Consider the following 24716-nt stretch of genomic DNA (forward strand, 5'->3'; position numbering starts at 1 on the left):
CCGGGTAGGTGAGGCAGCAAAGGGCAGCCTGGTGCAGAGAAAGGCTCTCCATCACAGGTAGGGATGGGGGCACTTCCTAGTTAGGCCATTTCCTCTTGCAAGCTCTGCTCTGAATGGATCTCTGCCAATCAACTTGCCAGCAAGTGTCAGCTGAAGGGGTCACAACAGGATAGTGCTAGAGCCTTAAAACTGCCAAGAGGGTGACAAGCTAAGAACCAGACTTTTGCCCTTTCCTCAGGTGTATATACCAGCAAAGGTACCTGGTTATACTAAGGGAATATTCATTCACAAGGGAAAAAAAATCAAGATATGTCAACAAGCAGTGCAAAAGAAAGTAAACAAACTATACTGGAAAAGGGCAGAATTAATTTACAAGTCAACTAAGCATTTTTATTTTTATTTTTATTTTTTTTTTAATTTATTTTTTATTGGTGTTCAATTTACTAATATACAGAATAACCCCCAGTGCCCGTCACCCATTCACTCCCACCCCCCGCCCTCCTCCCCTTCTACCACCCCTAGTTCGTTTCCCAGAGTTAGCAGTCTTTACGTTCTGTCTCCCTTTCTGATATTTCCCACACATTTCTTCTCCCTTCTCTTATATTCCCTTTCACTATTATTTATATTCCCCAAATGAATGAGAACATATAATGTTTGTCCTTCTCTGACTGACTTACTTCACTCAGCAACTAAGCATTTTTAAAAAGCAAATAAACAGTGATCAGGGAAGTGCAAACTAAGACAACAATGAGATACCACTTGACACCCGCTAAGATGGCTATATCAAAAAGATGTATCAAGTCCTGGTAATGACATGTGGAGAAGTCAAGGTCTTCATAAAGTGCTGGAGCAAATATAAGATGGTGCAGCTAATTTGGAAAAGTCTGGCAGTTCTTCAAAATGTTAAATATGTTACCATTTAATTGAGGAATCCCACTCCTAGGTATATACCCAAGAGAAACAAAAACTTATGTCCACAAGAAGACGTTTACACCAATGTTCAAGCAGCACTATTCACAAGAGTCAAAAACTGGAAACAACTAAAGTGTCCATCAATTGATGTGTGGATAGACAAAATGTAGTGCATCCATACAATGGGGTATTATGTAGCCATAAAAAGGAATGGAGTGCTAATATATACTACAACATGGATGAATCTTGAAAACATGCTAAGTGAAAGAATACAGTCAGAAAAGATCATTTATTATGTGATTTTACTTATGCAAAACGTCCAGAATAGGTAAATCCATAGAGGTAAAAAATAGATTAATGGGGGCTGGGTATGGGGGTTGGCCAGTAATAGCTACACCATTCAGGGTGATGAAAATGTTCTAAAATTGATTATGATGATAGTTATACAATTCTGTGAATATAGCAGAAACCACCAAATTGTACACTTTGAATGGGGGGAATTGTATGGTATGGGAGTTGTATCTCAAAAAGGCTGTTAAAAAAAAAAAAGCATAAGTAGACTCCAAGATAATAAAGGAACCTGGGAACAGGAATGAGTATAGTTATGAAGAATCTCTTATTCATTACTGGATATTAAATACATGATCACTGAAATAAAGCACTGAGTGAATGAGTTAGGGATAGATTGAGGAACTCTTCAAAGAGGCAAAGGAAGAGATAAATGAAAGAATTAATGGTGTCGGGATCCCTGGGTGGCGCAGCGGTTTAGCGCCTGCCTTTGGTCCAGGGCGCGATCCTGGAGACCCGGGATCAAATCCCACGTCGGGCTCCCGGTGCATGGAGCCTGCTTCTCCCTCTGCCTGTGTCTCTGCCTCTCTCTCTCTCTCTCTGTGTGACTATCATAAATAAATAAAAAATTAAAAAAAAAAAAGAATTAATGGTGTCAACATCCATATAAGAAGTCCAGAAAAAGAGGGGAAAAGTAAAAGAGGAATATATTTAAAGAAGCAATGATGAAGAATTTCCCAGATTAAAGAACACGTAAAAGGCCTTCTGGTTTCCCATCCAGCATATAAGGAGAATGGAAGTCGTCACTGTATCCTAACAAGTAAAAAGTTGAACAAACTGAAAATCACTCTTCGTAGACCCATCAGAGAATTGGGAGCTCAGAGAAAGACAAACAGGTGAATACAGGGAATCATAACTTAGCAGAGTAGAAACCTCCAGGAACCAGTGCTGGGGTAGGAAAACCTACCCAGCAATGGACAAATTGCTGGAGGCACAGTGTGGATAATGCAGAAAGAAAAAACTTGGGGAAGGGGACACATTTTTGTGACTTTTACCTCCAGGAGCTCTACCAGGTTCTCATTGTAAGGATCAAAGAAAAATCCCCTCGGGCTTCTGGCAGGGAAAAGGTAGCTGTTTTGAAAATATGTCAGAGTCCCTTATTCTTAACAAGGTCTGCCCACAAGAGAAACTATTTTACCAGAGCCTAACCCACTTGTGGAAAGGGAATTAGCCACCTCCAGCTCCCGCCAGACCTTCCATGTCACCTAACTGAGGAGGCAAATCTGAGAATCACTGTGATAGTCACAGCCCAGGGGCACGTGTTCACTAAAAGACTGAGAACTAATCATAGGACCACAGAACCCTTCTCACCCTATACCTCACCACTGTACCACTCAAGGCTGACTTTTCAGTTCCTTTTACCCAAGATATCATATTTGGGAGTTCAATAAAAAATTACAAGGTACACTAAAAGGCAAAACACACCACCTGAAGAGACAGAACCAGACTCAGACATGGCAGAGATGTTGGAATTATCGACTGGGAATATAAAACAATTATGATTAAAATGTTAAGGGCTCTAACGGATAAAGCAGACAATACCCAAGAATAGATGGGCAATTTATGGAAATTCTAAGAAAGAATCAAGAAGAAATGCTAGGGAGCAAAAACATTGTAACAGAAATGAAGAACCGTCTTTGGTGGGCTCATCGGTAGACTAGAGAGGGCTGAAGAAAGAACCTCTGAGCTTGAGAATATGTCAAAAGGAACTTACAAAATTGAAAAGCAAAGAGAAAAAAATGACTAAAAAAAAACAGAACAGGGGGATCCCTGGGTGGCACAGCGGTTTAGCGCCTGCCTTTGGCCCAGGGCGCGATCCTGGAGACCCGGAATCGAGTCCCACGTCAGGCTCCCGGTGCATGGAGCCTGCTTCTCCCTCTGCCTTTGTCTCTGCCTCTCTCTCTCTCTCTCTATCATAAATAAATAAAAATTAAAAAAAAAAACACAGAACAGAATATCAAAAACTGTGTTACAACCACACAAAGTGTAAAATACACTTAAGAGGAATACCAGAAAAAGAGGAGAAAGGAACAGAAGAAATAACTGAAGTAGTAACGATGAAGAATTTCACCAAATTAATCAGACACCACACCAAAATCACAAATCCGGAAAGTTCAAAGAACAAAAGTAGGATAAATGTCAAGATGAGTACGTGGAATATAAGAAATAGTGAAAGGAAGGAAACTGAGTGGGAAAAATTAGGGAGACAAACCCTGAGAGACTCCTAACTCTGGGAAATGAAAAGGGTTGTGGAAGGGGAGGTGGGAAGGGGGTTGGGGTAACTGGGTGATGGGCACTTGATGAGAGGAGCACGGGGTGTTATACTGTATGTTGGCAAATTGAACTTAAATAAAAGCAATGTAAAAAAATGTCAAGATGAAACCGCTTAAAAGCATAAAGTTGAACAAACATCAAAATGGTTGCACTAACGCTTCAGTGAAGCTCGATTTTAAAGTAACCTTCTCCCTCTCTTCCACACACCTCTCCGTCTCCCTTCTCAGCCTTTTGTTTTAGGGACCCAGTATGATCCTGAAGACATGTCCAACAAGGCTGGCAGCACATACACAAATCCTGTCAAAACCAGCTAGATCTTTTCTCTAGGCGGGCTCGCAGTTTTAAAGGCCTTGGCCTGCTGCAACCTCCTTTGCCTAGTAAAGCAACAAAACAATTGTTCCTTTCTTATCCCAAACTCTGTCTTCGTGCTGTACTTGGCTCTGAAGCATAGAGGTTAGTGGTTTTCGTCAACAAATCAGCATATAAGACACTTGTGACTGAAGGTGAAGTGGTGTCAAACAAAATAAAGGAGACCGAAAATACTACTTTAAATGCACAAAAAGAATTAAAGATTAGAAACAAAGACAAAATTCTGAAAGCTTCCAGGGTATGGGAGAATAAAATAGGAGACCACCTACAAAGAAACAAGAATAAGACCAACAGAGGGGCCCGCTCTCAGCAACACTATATATATAATAGAGTAATAATTTCAAAATGTTGAAGGAAAAACCAAAATGATAATTTTATATCCAGCTACACTATCATTTAAATACAAGAGTGAAATGAAGGTATTTTTAGGCATATAGGTATTCAAAATTAACCTCAAAACAACCATATTTTTAAAAATTGTTAAAGGAAGTAGTCTAGCAAGAAATTAATCTAGGCTTATATTCATTTATACTGTGTGTACATATACACATATTTGGGTTATTTTTATTTCATTGATGTATATTGTACTTTCTATGCCAATAACACATTATTTTAATTAATATATTTTATAATGTATTTTGACATATTAGAAGGCAAGTTCCTACTCATGATCGTTGTACTCACATAAGAGTAATAAACAAGTAAGTGAGGTTTACTGTTATTTAAATAAATACAAAAGAAAAAAAAACAGATAAAAGCATGCAAAAATATCCTATTTGGAGGGAAGACTACATGATACTATTAAAAAATCAATAGAGAAAAATATGTCCTGAGTTACAGCCTATTAAGAATAGAAGTAGAGCACGTAACTTTCTTTATAGCAAAGAATCAACATCATATATACTATTTTCTCTGACCACAACATAATTTAATTAGAAATTAAATCAATTACTAAAAGATAGTTTAAAAGTTCTGTATATCTAAAGTCGTAAGTCATAGCTAAATCAGTATTATAGGTACATTTATAGCTATGACTGTATTTATCTGAAAACAAGAAAGGGTATGGGTTGAGCAAATGCATTTATAGCTGTTCTCATGTGTCACCACATTAAAATTATATGAAAATCACAGGTCAGGATGGGGGATTAATCACATAATTTTATTCCCTCCCCAAAACCCACTAAAACTACAGAATCAGACTTAAAAAAAAAAAAAAAAAAAGAGTAGCATACAAAAATAGAAAGATCATGGGAAGAAACATCTGGGAAGCAGATGGACAAATACTACTTTAAAGCCAAAATTCCAAGTTGGCTTTGGGTAAGGTGAGAACCAGACCAATCTGTACTGCAGCACACTCCTAAAACTCTGTAGCAGCGTCAGACTCCTCTGGAGCTAGGGATAAATGGGGAGGTAGAATATGGAGCAGGTAAAAGCTGTGTGCACAGCAGTTCCATCCTCAAATCCTCAACCCCCTACTGCCGGGTGGCTGCCTCCCCAGAGACGTCTGGAGGTCCCTTCTCTAGAGAAGGTGTAACCAACACTACTGAGTGACAAGTGTCACTTGAGGGGCATGCACAATGAGGCCATCATCTTAAGTCCCTGCTGCAGCGCACCACCTTTTATTTAGTTTTGTCATTTTATTTTTTTTCACTGTAAATGCCTTCCTCGCTCCCCATCCTCTATTTCCCCCTCCCCTCTGGCAAGCAGTAGTTTGTTCTCTGTAATTAATAATCTGTTTCTTGGGCACCTGGGTGGCTCAGTCGTTGAGCATCTGTCTTCAGCTCAGGTCATGATCCCAGGCTCCTGGGATCAAGTCTGGCATCAGGCTCCCCACAGGGAGCCTGCTTCTTCCTCTACCTATGTCTCTGCCTCTCTCTGTGTCTCTCATCAATAAATAAAATCATTAAAAAAAAAAGTCTGTTTCTTGATTTACCTTTTTTGCTCCTTCATTTTTCTTAAATTCCACATGAGTGAAATCATATGGTATTTGTCTTTCTCTGACCTATTTTGCTTAGCATTATAACTCTCTATGTTGTTGCAAATGGCAAGATGGCATTCTTATGGCTGAGTAATATTCTACTCTGTGTGTGTGTGTATCTATATACACCTATGTATACCTGTAAAACCCATCTTCTTTACCCACTCATCTATCAATGGACACTTGGGCTGCTTCCATAGTTTGGGTATTGTAAGTAATACTGCAATAAACATCAGGATACACGTAGCCCTTTGAGTTTGCGTATCTGTACTTTCTGGGTAAATACCCAGTAGTATGACTGCTGGATCGTAAGGTATACTGGATCCTCTATTAAACCCAGGGACTTGTAGCTCAGAATATCATCAGTACTCAGCTGGGTTTCACCATGTATTCTAATACTCCTCTATTCCCCCCATGCCCACTCCCTGGATCAGGAGAGGGCCCCACAAATAATCACGTTGGCTTCCTACAAGCTGGAAGGAAGCACATCAGTCCAGAGGCAAGAAAGAGAGGGCCCTGCTGCCCCTGCCCAGATTTCTGCCACATTGTGTGGTACACAGAGCAGCCCTGCCTGATGGTCAGATTGTGAAATGCCTCAAGTTTCCTGGGACTGTCTAATGACCTGGGATACTGACTTCTCTGGAAAGGGGTCAGGGAAGCTGGAGCCAGAGTATGACTATGAGTTTCCCCAGGCTGCTAGGTCAATGGCCCACAAACCAGTAGCTTAAACAACAAACTTCTTCCATAGTTCCAGAGGCCAGAAGTCAGAAATCAAGGTGTCAGCAGGGCGGTGCTCTCTCTGAATTTCTTTTTTTTTTTTTTTTTTTTTTTATTGGTGTTCAATTTACTAACATACAGAATAACACCCAGTGCCCGTCACCCATTCACTCCCACCCCCCGCCCTCCTCCCCTTCTACCACCCCTAGTTCGTTTCCCAGAGTTAGCAGTCTTTACGTTCTGTCTCCCTTTCTGATATTTCCCACACATTTCTTCTCCCTTCCCTTATTTTCCCTTTCACTATTATTTATATTCCCCAAATGAATGAGAACATATAATGTTTGTCCTTCTCCGACTGACTTACTTCACTCAGCTCTCTCTGAATTTCTAAGGGAGATCTGTTCCAAGCTTTCTCTTACCTCCTGGTGATGCCACCAATCCTCAATGTCCCTTAGCTTGTAGCTTCATTGCTCTGCCTCAACCATCACATGGTGGCCTCCCTGGGTCTGTCTCTGTGTCTCTCCTCCTCTTCTTATAAGGACACCAGTCAGATTAGATGAAGGGTCCACCCTGTTCCAATGTGACCTCAACTTAGCTAATTGTGCCTCTCTCTGTGTGTCTCTCACAAATAAAGAAAATCTTTTAAACGAAAAAAAAAAAACCTTAGCTAATTGTATCTGCAAAGGCCCATTTTCCTTTTTTTGTTTGTTTGTTTTTTTAAAGGTATTACTTATTCATGAGAGACACAGAGAGAGGCAGAGACACAGGCAGAGGAAGAAGCAGGCTCCATGCAGGGAGCCTGATGTGGGACTGGATCCTGGGTCTCCAGGATCATGCTCTGAGCTGAAGGCAGACACTCAGCCACTGAGCCACCCAGGTGTCCCAGGGCTGATTTCCAAACAAGGTCACACTCACAGGTACCAGGGGCTGAAATGTCAATATGTCCTTTGGGAGGGCACAATTCCCTCTACAACAATGACCTGGAGGCACTGCTCAGCTTACCCTCTCCTGAAAGCCTTCCTCTAATAGTGGCAAAGTCCTTACACAGCTAGATCAGTGCCTCCTACTTAGTGACATAAAAAACTCAGAGTGGCTCCTCTGAGGAGGGAGTAGGCAGTACACAGAACCTCCAACGTGCTTGTAATGTTCTGTTTAACCCAAGAGATAGACATAGAAGCACTTATTTTATTAATCTATAAATCATACAGATATGTTCTATGTATTCTTCTATTGTCATTGGACACATTTCACAATTTATAAAATTAACTATAGGCATTAAAAAGACAAACCCACAGGAACAAAGAAAAAATGAACAGATGACTGCAACAAAAGACTATGAGTAAGTGGCAAACAGCTGAAACCAGAGAACCAGAGCCTAAGGCAGCAATGAAGACAGACCAGGAACAGCATGATTTACATGAAGGGCCTCAGGAGAGGCAGCAAGGCAGTGGGTCCTGCTAACACTAAGAGTGGGTGAAGGGACTGTGGGTGAGAGTCTCTTTACTTAAGAGGTTAAAGCCTCCGATTACACGCTCACTGCCCACATCCAAAAACGACCTTTTCCTCCATGGGCAGAAGACTAGACTGCCCGATGCCCCAGTGTCCAGAATCTCTTCTGGACACAGCCAAGGGTGGGAGTGAAAACCGGGAGGCTCAGGGAAGTCTGCCAGCTGAATGGTAGGCTCCTGGCCCTCTATACCCACCCCTAGCATGCAGGCAGGCAGGTAGCTAAGTACTTCCCAGGAAAGGAAAGACGCAAAACAGGAGAAAAAAAGAAAATTAAGGGATCCATCTAGAGTAGGGGTTGTCAGCAAACTATACCTCATAGGCCAGATCCAGCCTGTTGTAGAAAATAATGTGTCACTGAGACGCAGCCACGCCCATCCATTTTATCTGGCTTTCACACAAAGCAGAGCTGAGTAGTTACAACTCAGAGTATAATGGCCTGCAAAGCCAGAACCATCTACTGTCTGCCCCCTTACAGAAAGCCTGCTGACCCCTGGTCTAGAGGGTCAAATATCCAAATAATAGGTGTGCTCTAAAAAGACAGGAGAGAGAAAATAGAAGACAGGAAATGAAAACTCCAGAAGAGTTTCAAATTGAAAAGGCCCACACACCACATGCCCAACACAATAGAAGAAAGAGCTCCACACATGGTACATCACAGAATAAGATCAGAACACTGGCAATAACAGCCCACTAGTTTCCAAAGGAGACAGAAAAATGTGCAAATAATCCAAATAGGCAATTCACTGACACAGAAACAACTTGGAAACATGAAAAATGTTTAAACTCATTTGTAAATAAAGACATGTAAATAAAAAATAAGATTTCACTTCACAGCCATGAGATTAACCGAAGTAGTTAAAGGCTGCTTATGAACAAGTGCTAGCAAAGATTCAGGAAAATAAGGCCTCTTGTTTGTGCTGTGGAAAGGTATATTCTTGAAGTTCTGAGTGGAATTAATCATTCTCAGAATATTCCTCTGGATATTCTCAAGCAGCGCTGACATGCACTTATCTACCTCTATGTGTTGTCTCCTACCTATGTAGATGTTTATGTGTCCTCTGATCTTGCTCAGTATATGGAATGGTGTATCATATGTCCTCAAAAAAAAGGTCACTCAGAGCTATGACACAAACCATGTGTAAACTCAGTCCCCGCCAGAAACTAGAGGAGGCAAAGAAAATGTCAAGGCTCTGTCTTGAACACCCAAAAGGAAACAAACAAACCCAGATGTATTAAGGGGTTTTCATAATGAATAATTCAGTTTCAAAAAATAAAGCCCAGTAATTTTTGTATCTTTCTCCCTTGCTGTTTTCCCTCCCTCTCAGAATCACTCAGGATTTTAAGTCCCAGCAGAGCTGTGCACACTTCATGGTGCTGCCTGTCCCACCTCCACTGTGCCCCCAAGAGTCTTACCTGGTATCGGTCAAGGATTCTGAAGTCCTGACAGGTCGTTCTGTATGTGGCTTGTCCAGCTGGAAGCCTAGAAACTCCTCCTTCTTTGGCTCCATAAATCCCATCAACTAACAGAAGAGCAGCATTAACAACCTGATCCAAGTCAAAAAGTGGTAATCCTCTATCTCTTTTTGCTTGTCTGACAATCAATTTCCGCTTCAGTCTGCGAGCTTCTGGTGTCATGGCCACAGCACTGGGACAAGCTTCCAGCCGCTTCAGGAGCAATTTCTCCTCATAGATGCTCACCGGGGTGAACTTGGGCCCTTTAGCTTTCCTCTCCTTTTCCAGCTGAGGCTTCCTCTTCTCTCGAGCCCTGGTTTGCAAAGATGTGTTGGAATCTGTGTCTTCACTGTCAATGTCCATCCTGTCTGGCTTTTCCTCCTCACTCTCAACCTCCTGCTTTATCTGTTCTGGTGCTCTGACCTTCTTCCTGCCCCCGACTACTGCCCCAGAAGCTGCTGCCCCGGCAGGGGGTGGAACGTACTCCATCCCTGGGTCTATGACCCCGTCGCCTTCCATCTCATCATCATCTGTACAGAGGGCAAGACAGTATGATCAAGATTAAGGAAGGAAGGAGTGCAGGGCACACTGCCCACAAGATGAAAACGCATGCATGATATCATGGCCCACATGTAAAGCAAAGGACGCAAGAACAAGTCTTACCATGAAACAAGGCTTGTGGTGGCATCACATCTGGAATCAGATCCGCTTCTGAAAGCAAGCTGGGTGTGGCCGAGTGAGAGGCAGGGGTCCCAGGGGCAGAGAAATCCAGAGATGGAGATGGAGATGGGCTGGTCAGTGGGGTGCGGTCTGAGGAGCTCAAGGATGAGAAGTCAATCACTTCTCCTTTTTCTAGAATCACATCTGGCCTGCGGCCACGGCTTATAAACTTTACAGGAGTTGAAGAAGTACTCCTATCAAGAAAGCCAGCTGCCTCCTTCTGGGCTCTCCTAATGTCCTTTGCTTCCTGAGTACGAGACCTTTTCTCTTTTAATTCCATGGCAGATTCCACCGGATTTCGACTTGCCCGTTTTCGAAGGCCCTCAACAGTAATGATGGGATCTAAAGTTGGCTTTGAGGCTGCCAGGAAAAAATAAATATCTAAATTTTAAAGAATAAATATTTCAACTTCAGTTTCTTTTGCTAATTTATTATTATGAACTTACTATGTTCAAAATAGAGAAATGTCAATGAATGGACCTAAACTAAGTCTTAGAGCTTTCTTAAGAAAAAAGTGATAATGCAAATTTAAATGATAAATATTATCTTGTGCCTATCAAAACTGGTTAATATTAAAAGATTGGTGGGATGCCTGGGTGGCTCAGCAGTTGAGCATCTGCCTTTGGCTCAGGGCATGATCCTGGAGTTCCGGGATTAAGTCCCACATCCGGCTCCCTGCATGGAGTCTGCTTCTCCTCCCTCTGCCTATGTCTCTGCCTCTCTCTCTGTGTCTCTCGTGAATAAATAAATAAAATCTTAAAAAAAAAAAAAAGATTGGTAATGTTAGGCAAGAATATGGGTAAATGGGTACTTTCATGCATTTCTAGTAAGGCAGAAGTCTTATCACAACTTTTTGCAGGATAATTTGGCAATACCAATTAAAATTCTGAATAAATACATCCTTTGATACAGCAACCATTTCCAGGAATTTATCACAAATAATTTACACACAAATGTGTACAATTGTAGTATTATTTAAAATAACAACAGTAAAGCGGAAGAAGTAACCAAAACATCCATCAACAGGGGAATGGCCTATTATATATTACCATATTAAGACCACACAAAGGAACACAATGAGAAAACAAAAAAAAATAAAAATAAAAATAAAAGGAGGTAGATTTACATGTACTGCTTTGGAAAGATGTCCAGGGTATCCAAGTGAGGGGAAGAGGCAACAGAGACAGTATGAGTTTATTTTTTCAAAAAAAATAAAAATAAAAATAAAAAGCTTAAATATGCAGAGATAATTTTTTTTTAATTTTTTATTTATTTATTTATGATAGTCACACACACAGAGAAAGAGAGAGAGAGAGGCAGAGACACAGGCAGAGGGAGAAGCAGGCTCCATGCACCGGGAGCCCGACGTGGGATTCGATCCCGGGTCTCCAGGATCGCGCCCTGGGCCAAAGGCAGGCGCCAAACCACTGCGCCACCCAGGGATCCCTGCAGAGATAATTTTTAACAGCATTCACAAGAGACAGCAGTGGTTACTCTGGGGGAGGGGGACATTGTCAGGCTTTCTACTTTTCAATTCTATTTGATTTTTTTCTCAATTATATTTTTAAAAATTTAAAGCTCACTAAAACCTTTTTTTTTTAAGATTTTATTTTTCATTTATTTGAGAGAGAAGGAGAAATGGAGCATGTGCACACACAAGCAGGGGGAGGGGCAGAGCAAGAGGGAGCCAGACCCACAGCTCCAGGCTCCATCCCTGGATCCTGGGATCATGACTTGAGCCCAAGGCAGATGATCAACAGACTGAGCCACCTAGGCATCCTGCTCTTTAGATTTAAAAAAAAAAAATCAGATCAATGTGTGATTGTAAGGAGTTAATTTTTTTTTTAAGTGTGAGAGTGACATCATGGTTAGGCTACAAGACTCCTTATCTTCTAAAGATAACAGATTGAGATGTTTAAGAATTAAATGTTGATGCCTGGGATCTGCTTCTAAATAATCCAATGGGTGGAGGGTTGAGGGAAGGTACCCAAGAGTCTAAATGAAATGAGACTGGTAGCAGTTAACTGCCAAAGTGAGGTAAAAGGTACATAGGGATTCATTACATTTTTCTATTCATATTGGTATATGTTTAACATTTCCAGAGCACCTGTGTGGCTCAGTGGTTAAGCATCTGCCTCCGGCTCAGGTCGTGATCCCAGGGTCCTGGGATCAAGTTCCACATCAGGTTCCCTGCAGGGAGCCTGCTTCTCCCTCTGCCTATGTCTCTGCCCCTCTCTCTGCATCTCTCATGAATAAAAAAATAAAATCTTAAAAAAAAATTAAAAACCAAACATTTCCATATTAAAAATTGTAAAACAAAATAAGGTTGGAAATAGAGAATCTTTTTGATACCAAAGGAAATTTACAGAACTTGTAACTTGAATGCTCACCTCAGGAGCACATATACAACTAGCCACTTGATTAGGAAATGATAATTTTTTTTAAGAATATTTATAGCATACACAAAACACGCCATAATGAAATGGCCAAATAGAGTAGCTCCAGAGAGGCAGATGGGCTTGCCTAATACAAGCAGGATGTCTCATAAGCTCACACTTGCTTGACTTCAGCCTGGCCAGCACATCCTGTACCACTCTCACAAGAGTACCTTTTACTTTCAGAGTCGAGGCAGACAGCTTCTCTCCTTCAGGCTTCATTGTTGGAGGCTTGTTGTGAACAAGCTTCCACCACCCTGGTTCTCCAAATTCCTGAGCACCTGAACGGAAGAACATCGGACTTCCCACACTGAGGCAACCCGCTACTGTGCTCCACCAGGTCGAAGTCTTTTTCCTGGAAAAGTCCAAAAATTTAAAAATTATTGGCCTTTCCATTCTATCGTTATGTATAACATATATGGAGAATATAACATTCTCCATATACTCTAGGAATCAAAGCCTATGATATGCTACAGAACCTCAAATTTTTTGAAGAAACAAGGCCTAAGAGTCAAGAGAAAGGTTCTAGGGGTGCCTGCGTGGCTCAGTCCATTCAGCCTCTGATTCTTGGTTTCAGTTTGGGTCATGATCTTGGGAGTCATGAGACCAGCCCTGCGTGGGACTCTGCACTGAGCAGGAAGTCTGACTGAGATTCTCTCCCTCCCCCTCTGTCCCCCACTCGGTCCCTTCACTCATGCATGCACTCATACACTTTCAAAATACATAAATAAAATCTTAAAAAAAAAAAAGAGAGAGAGGGTCTGGAGCTTGTCCAGCTTCAAGTCCTTGCTCTACCACCTTCTGGATGCCTCAGTTTCTTCTTTCAAATCAGGATAACAGAACTTACTTCATAAGGTTGCCATGGGGATTAAAATGAAATAATTCAAACAAAGCTCATAAAACACTTATCACAATCATCATGATTATGGAGTTCCACGGGCTAACTAAAATGAACTTGAGTTGCTTTTAAGCTCTCAAGAAAGCAAGCAAGAGAATCCTTAGCCCTGGTAAACAGTTCATTTACCTCAGAAGTTGGATGTACCTCTGTCTGCTCCTATATGCCCGTACGTAGGAGAGTGGAATAAAACTATGTTATGTTCCACAAATAGAGTTGAACTTTGGGGGAATAACCAGCTTGGGGGGGGGGGGGCAAAAAAAGAAGAAATATATAACAAAAAAAAAAAAAGAAGAAATATATAACAAAAATTTTAAATGATACATAAAATGTCAACTATCCAGATTCCTGTTGAAAATTCTTTTAAAGAAAAAAAAAATTCTTTTAAAGGCAACTTTTCTATTTCCACCTTGAAAACATAATTACCAGAAATCCTGAACCAGTCTTTCCTAAGACAACCAGACTTAACTGTTGGAAAATATTGCTAGGGAGGCAAAAAGAAAAAAGCATTCTTAGAGACAAAGAAGTGCTAGAAAACAAAGAAAAACCACAAATATAAACATTAATAGGCAGGACCACTCTTTGACACCTTAGCTTCTGCCCCAGTGTTTTGGTCCCAGAGCACCTGTCTCACATTTGTACCTTTATTATTATTTTTTTTTTAGGACTGAATTTATATATTCATCTGAGACACACAGAGAGAGGCAGAGACATAGGCAGAGGGAGAAGTGGGCTTCCTGTGGGGAGCCCGATGTGGAACTCGATCTCAGGACCCCGGGATCACACCCTGAGCCAAAGGCAATGCTCAACCACTGAATCACCCAGGAGTCCTTGTACCTTTTTCTAACCTTTCCAAGCCCCCTCTTCCCCAAAGGGTTTTGGGGGGGACAGGGCCAGGAGGGGAGGCATGTTCCACTTGCTTCCTCAAACAGTGGGTATGGTAGTCCAGCTGCTTGTGCCCCCTCCTCCTGTCCCTGTCCTGGTCCCTCAGGCTCTGCTAGCTTTTCTTCCAACTTTCTTTCTGTGACTCAGACCACTAGTAACTCCCGCTGTCCTTCCCTCAGATTCGCTTACTCTTTCTTCTGCCCATTCAAACCTGCTTCTGAATCCCTCCCGGGAGATTTTCATTTCAGCTACTGTACTTTTCAGCTTCAGAATTTCTTTCTGGTTTCTTTTTAGGTTTTCAATCTCTCTGTTGATATTTCCATTTTGTTTATACATCATTTTCTTGACTTTTTCCACACCACTTCTCTGGGTATCTTTAACAGTTGTTTAAAAGTCTTTGTCTGACAGATCCACCAGCAGGTGGCTTTCAGGGACGGTTTCTGTTTACTATTTTTTCCTTTGATTGGGCCATACTTTCCTGTTTTTGTATTCCTTATAATTTTTTGTTGAAAACTGGATATTTGAATTTAATAGTGCAGTAACTCTGGAGATCAGATTCTTTTCCTTCTCTGTGGTTTAAAGGTTTTTGTTTTTGATTGTTGTAGGGTGTCTCTGTACCAAAGATCAGCCCGAGGTAAAAATTTAAGTTCTTCTCAGGTCATCTCTAAGCCTGTGCCTTCCCATGGGCATGCATGGTGACTTTCTAATTCCCTCTGTGTGTGTGGTTACTTTTGATTGTCTCAGTTTTCAATGTCTGACTCCAAAAACGGGACAAAGAGAAAAATGAAGGCTGGGAGGAGAGTGTCAGCCTTTCATGTCCCCTCAAGGTCATTTCAGCCAGAGGGAGAAAGGTTTGCAACAATTCAGGGGAGGTGCAACCCACCTCTTTATCTACATTTTGTGATCAGAAGCAGCAATCAGTGATCAGAGCAGATTCCTAATATTTGAAGGACAGGGTCCCTCTGTCTACCCTGATCCCACAAGCTATGTATGAGTTATCTGGGGAACAAGTGCACCGCTGCTGGCTGAGAGGTGCGGAATGGGGAAATGTCACTGTGCTAAGAGATGAAATCCACCAAATCAACTGCAATTTACCTTCCAAGCATCACCCTGGCAGTTGCAAACCTCCAATATAGCTCTGGAGATCCAAGATAGTTACATGAGACAGATTCTACCATTGCAACTACAGTTTAGGTGGGGAAAGACTTCTGGTGCTTCTGACTCTGCCATCCTCCTGAAATCCTTGTCATATCATTTAAAATTTTCTAAATACTATGAATGTGTTTTATCATATTTCATCAACTGTAAGACCCACTGACTTTAAGATATATCATTTTATGTACAACAAAAAAACTAGCCATCAATTATGACACACTACCTCTTGTAAAATTGTATCCAGCTGCCAAAGATGCAAAAATTTAAAATGTGTGCATCTTAAGAATCAATAGAGATTGATAATAATACCAATAATAATTGGTAATAGAGAAAAATATTCAAAGTATTCTTCACTAATCAAAGATATACCTCCTATATGCTATATACCAGAAATTAATAGAACAATGTATGTTAACTACATTAAAAAAAAAAAAAAAAAAAAAAAAAAGTTATACCTGGTGGAAAAATTCAAGGCCAGGATTATAAAAGCAGCTTAAATGATCACACATACAAAGGCAATTAAACAAAAAATAAATAAATAAATAAATAAAACAAAAAAGCAAAGGCAATTAAACTGCACCAATTAATTAAAGCTCTTGTATATGTTTAAATTTGTTTCCACAATAGGTACATAGTAAAATAAATCTTTACATATTTAAACTTCTTAAAGGCATAAAAGAAAAGCCTGATAGAGCCTAAACATCTGAAAGAAAATGTATTCAAATCTTGTACTTCATTACTCAGTATATACTATACTCTTAGATCCTATGGCAAATGAGAAATGCTTATCCTTAAGAATTTAAAGAATGTTCTGTGGATAGCAGAATTAAAATCTTCAGTAGCTATGAAAAAAGTCTAACTGTGCATGTCCTCTGTGGGCTGCTTCCCTGGAGCATAGTGATTCTGTGTATGCTCACAGAGAACCATGAGCACATGGTGACTGCCTCTGGTGAGGGGCTGCAGGTGACTTTTCCAGTCACTGATGTTCACAGCAGTTCCCAAAGTGAAGGACAGTACTGAGGCAGGAAACGGACAAGGAATTACAGGGAATTTTTTTTGAGAAAGTGTGCACGTGTGAGCGTGCAGGCACAAGCACACGGGCTCAAGCAGGCAGGGGAGGAGCAAAGAGAGAATCCACTCCCAGGATGGAGCAGGCAGGGCTGGTTCTTACAACCCTGAGATCATGATCTGAGCTGAAACCAAGAGTCAGAAGCATAACCAACTGAGCCATCTAGGTGCCCCTCACAGAGTAATTTTTAATAATCTTTTTTTCCTCCGTTAGATCAGGGAGTAAGTTTGTTGCTTTAAATTCTCCCTAACACACACTGCTGCCCTTTTAGGTCAAGACAGAGGGCCTCGATTGCCTTTACAGGCCTTGGGATCCAGCTATAATTTAATAGCACTGTTTTATTTTTAGCACATCTATTTTTATAGTGTCATTCTATGTATGGCAAATGATATGGGTTTTCCACTTATGGTAGTATAAAGTTCCTTTTTAAAATGAATGTATTTATTAGGAAAAAAAGTGACTTGATTTAAATAAGTAAATGGTAATTCAAGTGATACACTAACACAGCCAAAATCCACTAGTTTAATGGTTAAACTACATAGGAACTGGAAAGTAATTAATGCCTTTCAGTAAAGTATTAAAAAAAAAGAAAAACGCCTTGGCTGATTCTTCTTAGACGTGCTCTACAAATGAACAAATGAAACTGAACTTATATTAAAATATGACAAAATCCTTAAAAACAGGCAATTTAAATCCAATTTCTTCCAGAAGACAATCTACTAAGCAGAATGGCACTGAGAGATCATGAAAACATTCCAAGATCTAATTTTATCATTTTTTTCCCTTTCTTGTGCCTTATAAATGGGGTATATTAAGCTCCATAAATAGTGCTAAATCATTAAACTAAGACAACAGATTTCCTTTCTTTAAGAAAAGAACCAGTTATACTGTCATTTCTTTTCTTAGTAGCACTAAATAACTCAAGAACAAAAATAACCCCTTTTGTAAAAATGTACTGAATCTCTTCTATTTTCTCCTCACAGCGAGCCTTCAGAAAGCTGCCTCTCTTCTCGTCTGCCCTCCCTGAGCTCCAAACGATGCTGGCAGAGCTGTGACCTCTCAGGGCCCAAGGAAACAGGCTACAATGCCTTCAGAGTAGGGCAGGTACAAACTCCCTCTTCTGATTGTGATCAGAGTCTGTAGCACATCTACACTGACCCTATTAGGCAAGGTTTATGAACCTCACATGGGACTTCAGACGGCAAACTAATAATCAGCATCTCATACAATTCGCCAATGCACTTGCAAACTCACTGATCCCTAATAGCAATAAAAATCTTGTCTGAGCTGCATGGACCTTTAGTTAAAACATGTGGTCTCAATATCTGTGCACTGGAATACATAGGTCTGATGAGCCAAAGCCACCACCAAGGAGACGTGCTCAGCAGTAAGTCAATGCACTATCATGTAGTGGAATGAATGAACAAGGTGTATATGTATTAATGCGCCTAGACTTAGCTAAGTGCTGTGATACTGAAACGTATCTACAGGTTCTACCTTCTGGTTAATAAAAACAAATACTGATAAGAGTCTATTAATAAAGAGCAATTTAAATAGATACAGCCTGTCACTGCCATTGCGTTTCTTCCTCTGACCTTCTGTAAGACACTGATTTCAAAAGGACATAATGATCCTATATCCTTACATTACATGGTTACTCATCCAATTATTAAACAGCCTCGGGCAATCCAACTTTCTGTTTTTTAACTTTCTAAGAATCTCTTCAAATCTCTTCATGCTCAGTAGAAACCAAGATTTTCCTCTAAAGTAGGATGAGAAGGGCATTCTGGGTGGCTCAGCGGTTTAGCGCAGCCTTTGGCCCAGGGCGTGATCCTGGAGACCTGGGATCAAGTCCTATGTCAGGCTCCCTGCATGGAGCCTGCTTCTCCCTCTGCCTGTGTCTCTGCCTCCCCACCCCCCGTGTCTCTCATGAATAAATAAATAATTAAAAAAAAATAAAGTAGGATGAGAAAAGCCTAGAAAGCTATCTTTTTTTTTTTAAAGATCTTATTTATTTGAGAATGAGAGAGCACAAGCAGAAGAGAGGGAGAGGCAGACTCCCAGCTGAGCAGGAAGCCCAATTCGGGGCTCACTCCCAGGACCTCGAGATCATGACCTGAGCGAAGGCAGGCGCTTAACCGACTGAGCCACCCAGGTCCCCCTGGAAACCTATACTTTTATAGTATGTACTTCCACTTCGGTTTTCCATAGTAAACAAGTTATTTAATTTAAAAAATAACAACATTTTCTGGAATTAAAACATTCTTTGTAATTGCCACAAGTACTCATTCCTAAACAGCTTCATCAGACTGTCTCAAATCTCATGTACCTTGTTCTTTACCTGTTCACGCAAGTCTAATATTTTAAAAAATCACATTACCTATTCCCTAGTAAAAAGGTCCAATGTTTCTCAATAAAAGCGCAGATATCTTCTTTCCATCGGAAGTAACCTTGCCGTCCACTTCCTTCCAGGGACAAGTTGTACATTGCCAACATGACAACCTGGAACACAAACACAACAGGGGCTGGGAGAAAAGCATGATTGGGGATGTTGACCTGCAGGGGCATCAGTTCCTTGTTTTTTATTCTGAGTAGAAATGGCAGGGAACACAGGGGGAAAAGGAATATCTTGGAATGGACTCAGTAAAGAATTTTATTTCTTGTTTTGCTTTCATTTGATGAATAGCACTAATCCACTTAAGTACGTGCAGTTGTTGCTGGCATGCTGCACACCCAGAGCTGAGGTGTGGTTGAACTGATGATGATAAACAACCACCATCCTAAGCAACCTGGCCAACACCTCACCCCCCCCCCCCCCAGCTCTGTCCCTGAATCTCTCCATCTTACACGATGCGGCTCTAGATAACCTCCAGCCTGCAGGCCTCTAGACCCACATTTTCTGACTGATGGTGCTGACCTTTATTAAATATTCTGAAAGTCACCCCAGCCTATGTATTTTTCTAAGCTCTTTAGAGAGCAGAAACAACAGACTCTCAGAATTTCAAAGCTGAAAATAATGTTAGTCACCATCTATGCAGTGGTTAGCCATTTTCATATGTGGAAACTTTTCTTCAGACGGTAATAGCATTAGAGAGGGGCCCAGAGGCAAGAGGCCTAGCTGCTCAGCCCACTTTCAAAGGCTCCAAGAGCTCCATGTGAAAACTTCTCATCTGGTTTAGCCTTGCTTGTTTACAGGTAATGAATTCATGGCCCTGAATTGGGAAGCGTTTTCTAGAAATGTAAGTTAACACATGTTCACTGTAAAAGACTTCAATAATGAGAGAAGAACCAAGAAGGTAAAAATCACTTTAGATATACCTTCAAGAAACAATCACTTCGGGCAGCCTGGGTGGCTCAGCAGTTTAGTGCCGCCTTCAGTCCAGGGCCTGATCCTGGAGACCCAGGATCGAGTACCACATCAGGCTCCCCACATGGAGCCTGCTTCTCCCTCTGCCTGTGTCTCTGCCTCTGTATCTCTCATGAATAAATAAATAAAACCTTAAAAAAAAAGAAAGAATGAATCACTTCTGACATATTTAATTACTATCTTTTCAGGAATTTCTTCTTACATCTATATGCAATTCTTTTTTTAAGATTTTATTTATTCATGAGAGACAGAGAGAGAGAGAGAGAGAGAGAGAGAGAGGCAGAGACACAGGCATAGGGAGTAGCAGCCCCACACAGAGAGCCCAACGCGGGACTCTATCCCGGGCCCCCAGGATTACACCCCAGGCTGAAGGCAGCGCTAAACCGCTGAGCCACCAGGGCTGCCCGCAATTTTGAATTACATTATGTCATGTAGATGGACAAAACTATATCACCTATTCAAAACTACGTTTCAACCTAATAAAAACAATGATTGATTTGGGGCCCCTGAAATCACAAAGGGGACAGAGAATCCATGAAAAAGAATCTAACTTGATTCCTCTTTCCAGAAGGAGGATTCTGAAAGTGTAAGGGGGCTAGTAAGCTGCAACTCAGGCTCCCCAGCACCTATACCCACAGCTTAAGAACCCTGATGAACCTCTGACTCCGAGGGCCTGGTAATGCTAACACTTCCAGTAATTCCACTCCCTAGACTCAGGAATCCTCCAGATGGCCAACCAAACAATTAATCCCATCAACAGAGTTTTCAAGTTCTTCCATGCACTCTAGCAACAGGTTCGTATCAGCCAACAAACATCTTCCTTAAAAGAGGTACTGTCCATAGGGACTTACTACTTAACAGATACTGAATTTCAGCTTGGGAAGATAAAAATGTTCTGGAAATGGATGGCGGTGATGGTTGCAAAACAACATGAATGTACATAATGCCACTGAATTAAATGCTTAAAAATAGATAAAATGGGAATGCCTGGGTGGCTCAATCAGCTAAGCGTCTGCCTTCGGCTCAGGTCATGATTGCAGGGTCCTGGAATCGAGTCCCATGTTGGGTTTCTTGCTCCATGGGGAGCCTGCTTCTCCCTCTGCCTCTGCCTACTGCTCCCCCTACTTGTGCTGGGTCATATAAATAAAAAAAAATCTTTAAAAAAATAGATAAAATGGTAAACTCATGTTATTTATATTTTACTACAACTTAAAACAGTTACTATTCAAGAAATACTTTAATGACAGACTGAAATGAGCTGCTTCTGCCTACTCCCAGACCCCTAGAGTACGGGAAGACACATGGAAGACACACGTATTAGCAGCTAATCTCAGGGGTAGAAACATTGTCTGCTACTTTATTTTGTATGTTTGAAATATCTCGTGACTTTAAAAAGTGGAAATTCACATATTTACTTGAAAATAACTTCTTCTATAATGACTTAATATTTATGAGCAAACTGCAAACTCAATATATGAAAGACCTGGTTTTCCTCCTCTCCTGGAATCTATAATCTTAAAGAAATGAATCCTACTTCAGTTTTCTGCTCTCATACTTTGTTTTTTACCAGCCCAATCCCATCAGTAACAGTGTATCTCCAGGGCTGCTGAGCCCAGGGCTGACACAGCCTCAGTAGCTACTTCACAAGTCCCTACTGGAAAACACCTAGAAAAAGGAGTACAGATCATGGTACATTCTTCACCTGCCATGTAAGAATAAGTGTCCAAGATGAGAATGTAACAAGTACCCTATCTTTCCCAAACACAGGATAAAGTTCCTCCTGAATTTCCAACTGTTGTTCACAAGTCACTAAGGTGGAAAGGACACAAAGAAAGGGCATGGAAGAAAGTTCAGGAGACCAGACCTATTTACAAATGGTATTTTGTGATCAAATATGCATTTCTATTTATTACTTTGATAAATCAACAAATACAAAATTTAAGATTTAAAAAAGACAGAAAACCCACATCCCAGTACACCGTTTGCTGACATCAATAGACTCTAACCAAAAGCATCTGATTTTTCTTTCAGCTCTTTCTTGAGAGGCTGGCTTTTTTAGGTGCAACTAGAAAATATGGTCAGTAGTTTACCAAGAACCAGATGTGTCTGATCTACCACTTTATCATACCAGGGTATTATCTCCCATCAATCTGTCTTCTGGTAATGAAAACATAATTTTCAAGTGATGTTGGCCTAATTAAATATACAAACTAAACCAACATTACATCTTCTGAACAATATAACCAAAAGCCAGTTGTCCTTTTCAAAAGAACTTCCACAGACAGAAAACTCATATTCTTGCAAGTGAACTATACATATTTGCTATTTTTCCATTTTACAGCTTTTTGAGAAGCTACTTGCAGATCAAAAGCAAATGTGCCATGGGTATATGCCTCAGAATAATCTGTTAATATCAATCTGACCTTGCCTAGAAATATCCCATGTACATGATGGGAAAAACATCACATTTATAAAATTTGAGACTATATCCTCAGTACAAACTCCCCTTCATTTTCCACTTGCATATTTTCAACTAAGTCAAAAAATCCTCCCTAAATTCACCCCTGACAGATTTCATTAGCACATCTCCCAGTGAAGCACTGATAATTGAGATAACAGTCAAAGCTGCTACAGCAATTGCAGTTTATAAGGAATATCTTAAGTGGCTAAGATCATTTCATCTAATCTCTCTTCCTCATTACCCTGTTTATTTCCTTCATGGCAAAAAAAAGTGCTATGGGTAATTAACGTGTTTGTCTGCTTATTGTCTAAAATAAATGCTTAGAAGGCCAGCTACCTAGCTGCTTCGCTCAGCACAGCAGTTTCCAGGCCTAAGCAGCACCGGGTTTGTTGTAGGCACTATTTGTTAAAGTGAATAAACATAAATACTGAGAAAGTAACATATAATTCGTTCATTTTTAGAACTTACTGTTGACATTGGTACCCTGTTATAAACATAGTAATTTAAGAAAAAAAAAAATTAAGGCAATCTGGGGATCACGAAAAAGCTATCGTTCAGGCTATAGTTGGGTTGGATTAGGGTGCGGGTACTAGAGATGGTTAAAAGGTGGACAAAGGTATACCTCAAACAAAAAATATTCAAGGATATCAGAAAGGGAGACAGAACATGAGAGACTCCTAACTCTGGGAAACGAACTAGGGGTGGTGGAAGGGGAGGTGGGCAGGGGGTGGGGGTGACTGGGTGACGGGCACTGAGGGGGGCACTTGATGGGATGAGCACTGGGTGTTATTCTATATGTAGGCAAATTGAACACCAATAAAAAATAAATTAAAAAAAATATATATATATATTCAAGGGCAGCCTGGGTGGCTCAGCGGTTTAGCGCCGCCTTCAGCCCAGAGCATGATCCTGGAGACCCAAGATTCAGTCCCACGTCGGGCTCCCTGCATGAAGCCTGCTTCTCCCTCTGCCTGTGTCTCTGCCTCTCTCTCTGTCTCTCATGAATAAGTAAAATCTTAAAAAAAAAAAAAAAAAAAAAAATCACGCATGTCTGGGTTTAAATACAGAAAACCTGGATTTATGTCAGTTTCTGCAATTGAGCCACATTATACCTCCCAAAACTATTTCTAATGTGGCAATTTTATATTTTTTAAACGGTTTTATTGTTCTAAACATGGCTGCCAGAAACATGTGGACCTCCTTTTCAATTCCAATATGAAATTCTGTGTCTGAGGTTTTCAAGAATCTCAAACCTAATTCACTAAGTTAGCATTGAGTATTTTTACAAAGAAGTCCTTTCTCCATGTATTTGAAGTGTCTAACTTCATTACACGGTCATTGTGAAATAAACAGCTCAACGACCCCAAAACAGCTCAAGAGCCTAGAAGTAAGCTCCTCATTCTCTGAATATTCATTCCACTAAATTCTTTGGGGGATCGAATTCATAAATTTGAGGGGAAAAGCTTTCTACTCACTTGCTGCCACGTGAGCTTCAGCCTTTCATACTGCTCCTTGCCATCTTCCGAGCAATCAGAACAAGTGAACCTAAAAAAATTATCACCCTTAAGGTAACTGAGCTGTTCCCTCAGCTGACCTAGGAGAAAAACAAAAAGGCACATCATAGGTTTATCTACAGCAGTATTTATCAGTTTATCAACCAGATTTTCCACACTTTCCATGTTTTTCTTCTTTTTCAGCCAACCCATGATAGCAGGATAAGAATAGGGAAGGCAGAAGAAAAGATTTTTATTTTTCTAACATAGTGTATGCCTGTTGAGATCGTGGTTCCCTAATTTTAAGGAGAAAGATACTGGAAAAGCAAGTTTTTATTGCTGTCATTGGATTTTCCAACTGTTAACATTCCTGACTCCTATGGATGTCTTTATACATTCTTTCAAGCAGTATCTGAGTTCCCACTGCATGGCAGGCACTGGTGCAGGAACTGGAATACGAAAGCCTGCTCTTGGCATTTTATAAATTCTAAGGGCCACAGATGAGAAAATAGGTCATCAGAATAGCACAATGGTTCTCCATCCTCACTGTGCATCAGAATCACCCAGGGAGTGTTTTTTTGTTTTGTTTTGTTTTTAAGTGCCTGGGCCTATCCCACACAGAATGAATCAATCTCTGAAAGAGGAGTCTGAGTCTCTGAATTTTTTGTTCCCCAGGT

At 40.7% G+C, this 24716-nt stretch overlaps 1 protein-coding gene across 1 annotated transcript in view; it reads right to left on the bottom strand.

Moving 5' to 3' along the window:
* Positions 1-24716, bottom strand: part of KAT14 (lysine acetyltransferase 14) — a 35256-nt gene that overhangs the window by 8911 nt on the left and 1629 nt on the right. Inside the window, exons 2-6 of the mRNA XM_077872077.1 lie at positions 24022-24140; positions 19099-19220; positions 12888-13069; positions 10223-10639; positions 9521-10089 (exon numbers count right to left, since the gene is read on the bottom strand). Of these exons, the coding sequence (XP_077728203.1) occupies positions 9521-10089; positions 10223-10639; positions 12888-13069; positions 19099-19220; positions 24022-24140 (1409 nt within the window). The remainder of the gene's footprint in view (positions 1-9520; positions 10090-10222; positions 10640-12887; positions 13070-19098; positions 19221-24021; positions 24141-24716) is intronic.

This window comes from Canis aureus, chromosome 26 (assembly GCF_053574225.1).
Source record: "Canis aureus isolate CA01 chromosome 26, VMU_Caureus_v.1.0, whole genome shotgun sequence".
In the NCBI taxonomy this organism is placed as follows: Eukaryota; Metazoa; Chordata; class Mammalia; order Carnivora; family Canidae; genus Canis; species Canis aureus.